Raw genomic sequence first — 3,887 nt, 5'->3', positions numbered from 1 at the left:
GCAGTGCGCCAGTGCGCTCGTCAGCTCATGCTAGAGTCACATCGATTGCAGGGATAAGGAATCGCAGGCACGGACGTCTTCTGTTTTTCTGTTCCCTCGCTCGCTGGCTCTGTGTCTCTGGTCGTGGCAAAATTTCGTGTTTTGACCCTTTTTGGTAAGAAATTCAGGATCTGACCCTCGTTTGAATTTTTTTCGAGATTTGACCCTTTTTCCTACCGCCAGGGCCTCTGGCGGTAGGGTTACATAGCATATCCACGTCAGCGCGCGGAGACGGCACCGTCCCCCCTCCGTCGCACCCTACCGCCAGGGGCCCGGGCGGTAGGCTTTGTAAACCTACCGCCGGAGCCCCTGGCGGTAGGGTCCGGGCAGTTATTTCACCCGAGACCCCCACGCCCCTTCCCTTCTCCCCACCCCTCCCCTCCCCCAAGTCGGCAGTTCATCCATTTTCTCCCCCAAGTCGTGCCCCTCTCTCCCTCTCTCATCTCCTCCACTCTCCCCCTCCAATCTTCACCGTTTCTTCACCGTTTTGGCGGATCGAGATGGCCCCGAAGAGAGAAACGTAAGCTCCTCCGATCCCTCCAATTAGTTTTTGCAAACTTGCTTCTGATTCGACGCATTATTTGCTTGAAATCCCTCATGTTTTTGAACTTAGATTGGATTTTTTTCACCTAAGATTGATTGTAGTTGTAGTTCTTAGTTCTTTAGTAACTAGTGGTATTGGATATGAACTCTAATCAATAATTCATATGTTAGTGTGAAGATGAACCCTAGTTCATAATTTGTTTAGAAAAATTATGATGTAATGTTGATATGAGGATGAACCCTAGTTTGATGATGCATGTTGATATGATGATATGATCTAGTGTGAAGATGAACCCTAGTTTGATGATGCATGTTGATATGATGATATGAAGATGTTGTTTGGAAAAAAATATTTAAAAATATGATGATATGATGTATGTTGGAGGATTTTTTTTTGATATGATGCATGTTGATATGATTTGATCCATCATGTGTAGTAGATGTTGTTGGAGAAATATGCTTAAAATTTTATTTTGATATGATGCATGTTGATATGATTTGAGTTCATTTTTTGTTTATGTATGCTTTATGCTTATGGTGCTTTTGTTTATGAAATTTTATTAAGGCAGCCACCTCTTGCGGACAACATCGGCCCACGGTACTCCATGCTGGACTGGGCATTCGACAAGGGTCATCGTGCCCGTTTCATAGAGAACGGAGAGGTAAGTTATAAGAATGAAATTTTGATCAAAGTTTTCGGATTGATGAAAATGATTTCCTAACTTTTGGCGTTCACTTTTTGACAGATGCTCCAGCCACTGCGCATGAGGGGTCACGGGGTTCATGGGCATATGGACTACGACGAGCGCGTCGTTCTTCAAGAGAGCCCGTCTGTTGGGTTTTGTGTTGCAGTTCAAGCGTCAGCCGCCGACGCTTGTCCACGTGGCGACCGGAGACCCATTCTTTCCATCTGCCATCTGGGGAGATGACGGTGACCCTAGAGGACTGGGGGATGATTACTGCCATGCCGATCGAGGGTCATGCACTCACCGGTCGAGTGGAGAGGACCAACTGGCAGGAGAGGGTCACCACCCTCATCGGCGACTGCCCTGGTGCCAAGAGTAACCGTACATCCGGTGTGCCGTTGCCTTGGCTCTCGGAGCACTGGAAGACATGCCCCCAAGGCGCCGATGAGGCGACTATGGAGTTGTACGCGAGGGCCTATCTGTGGTATATTCTCTCGGAGGTCGTGTTTCCAGACAGCTCCGGGAACTCTGCCAACTGGGCGTATCTGTTCTTCCTAGCGGACTGGGATGCAGGGTACAGTTGGGGGACCGCATCTCTCGCCTACCTATACCGTTCGGTAAGAGAGCGTCTAATTGCCTACCTCCCTACGAAAGTGTGTCCATGACATTTTCTTATATCTGATCCTCATTTGATGTTTTGCAGCTTGACGACGCAACGCAGAGGACGGGAGACAAGTCCAATATGGGTGGCTTTGTCTGGGCCTTCTCCATTTGGATGTGGGTGCGGCTACTGGTGGGGCATCCGGAGAAGTTGCGAAGACGACCATGGGAAGACTATAGCGAAGACGGTGACGAGACTCGAAACCCTAACGTAGCTTACGAGTGGGACGTTGTCAAACTCTACACGGGCCTAAACAAGACTTCGTACAAGACCTACACCAATGAGTTGGACGCTTTGACGCATATGCAAGTATATGAACTCGCTCAACACCTTTCTCTTTGATTCCACTTTTGACCGAGAGTGCGAACTTACCAAGGTATATGTAATAGGTAAACTGGTGGCCATATCAACAAGACCGACAGTGGGACTTTGATCTGAACGTGATGTGCGATGCGGACCGTGGTCTCTGGCGGTGCATCGTGCCCATGATCTGTGTGTACGCCGTCGAGTGGCACTTGCCACAATGCGTGGCCACGCAGTTTGGGATTTATCAGCATACCCCACCGGGCCAGCCCACCGATACCGGCGGCCACACACTCCACCTGTGAGCGCTTTGTTCTCCGTGACCATGATTTCATTATGCTTATCATGTTTCTTATGATGATCTCTTGCCTATGCCTTGCAGGATGAGCCGATAGAAGAATCAGTCGATCACAGACCGGGGAGAGGAGCATAACACTTATGTGGCGGCGTGGGACCGACGGAGGTACCGGAAAGACGTGGAGAGGAAAGTGACTGGCTGGGATGCTTACTTGGGCCGACACATGCGGTGGTACGATGATGGCCAGAAGCACCGTCTTCGTCTCAGGCCTCGGTGGACGGCGAAAGACATCGCGGAGCTGGAGAGGGATGACCCCGAGGAAGAGGCCTACCGGACCGGCATCAGAGACATGCACAGTGGATTTAGAGAGTTTGCACCCCTCATCAACAGAGTGGTAAGTTTGAACCGACGGTTGTATCTAGACTATTTTATTCATCATCGTGACTAACTTATGCTGTTGCAGTCCGGTGAGCTGAACAGATGCATCTTTGAAGCCTCAGATGCACTAGGTGATCTCCCCGGGAGCGTAGAATCTGAGACCAAAGTGAGGGGGACGATGAAGGTACAATTTCAGCCTCCTCGGAACAGATGCATCTTGTTCACTTGCAATCAGTCGATCTGATACTTATTATGACCTTGTTTCATTGTGAGTGCAGAAGTTCGTGCAGCGTTGTCGCAAGCTCGTAGGGCTGCTTGGGTGTGCTGGAGCTGGGTCAGTTGAAGTTTATTAGCCTGTAGCCACACAGGGTCTCATCGGCTCATCGAGCCATGCTCCCTCGTCGTCTAGGTTGGTTGGGGAGGAGGAGGAGGATGAGAGCAACGAGGAGGAGGAGTATGATGAAGATTATGGACCTCCACCAACTCAAACATCTCAAGCATCTCAGCTGCCAAAGAAGAGGAATCCGAAGAAGGATTTGCTGAGTCCGGACCCTTTCCAGAAACCGGTTCCTCGCCGGCCCAAGAAGAAGACCGTAGAGACTCGTTCAAAGAGTAACGAGGACCGTACCTCCAAGTGGGGAAGGAGCAATTGATTATGCTTTTCGATACTTGGCTCTTTTAGTTTGGTTGAACTTGTCTAGTGGTTGTGAAACTACGTGGAACTATGTGTTTGCTATTTGTGGATCTATGTGTTTGCTACTACATTTGAAATGTTCTATGCACTTCAAGTTATCTTAATATAGATCTATGTGATGCCCAAGTTTAATTATTTAAAATCTGTGATATTGCTGTCATATTTGTGAAACTTGATGTGATATTGCTGTCATATTGAAATTGAAAACAAGCAACCAAATGAACTTGAAAAAACAAACAGAGGACCCTACCGCCAGGCAACCTGGTGGTAGGGTTACACAACCTA

At 48.7% G+C, this 3,887-nt stretch overlaps 1 protein-coding gene across 1 annotated transcript; it reads left to right on the top strand.

Moving 5' to 3' along the window:
- The first annotated feature begins 1,507 nt into the window (after nucleotides 1-1,507).
- On the top strand, nucleotides 1,508-2,665 carry LOC120972645 (protein MAINTENANCE OF MERISTEMS-like). The gene is made up of 3 exons (XM_073506101.1): nucleotides 1,508-1,885; nucleotides 1,972-2,061; nucleotides 2,615-2,665. Exons 1-3 carry the CDS (start codon nucleotides 1,508-1,510, stop codon nucleotides 2,663-2,665), a joined length of 519 nt encoding a protein of 172 aa, XP_073362202.1.
- The last annotated feature ends 1,222 nt before the right edge of the window (nucleotides 2,666-3,887 follow it).

This window comes from Aegilops tauschii, chromosome 1 (assembly GCF_002575655.3).
Source record: "Aegilops tauschii subsp. strangulata cultivar AL8/78 chromosome 1, Aet v6.0, whole genome shotgun sequence".
Lineage (NCBI taxonomy): Eukaryota > Viridiplantae > Streptophyta > Magnoliopsida > Poales > Poaceae > Aegilops > Aegilops tauschii.
Note: the sequence above shows the minus strand (reverse complement) of the source record. Positions and strands in the feature narration are given on the sequence as shown.

Excerpts from the sequence above, each read along its gene's own strand:
- LOC120972645 (XM_073506101.1), top strand. The coding sequence starts at position 1,508 with ATGACGGTGACCCTAGAGGACTGGGGGATGATTACTGCCATGCCGATC. Across the intron at positions 1,886-1,971 it reads TCGCCTACCTATACCGTTCG|CTTGACGACGCAACGCAGAG; the intron begins GTAAGAGAGCGT and ends GATGTTTTGCAG. Across the intron at positions 2,062-2,614 it reads GGATGTGGGTGCGGCTACTG|GATGAGCCGATAGAAGAATC; the intron begins GTGGGGCATCCG and ends TATGCCTTGCAG.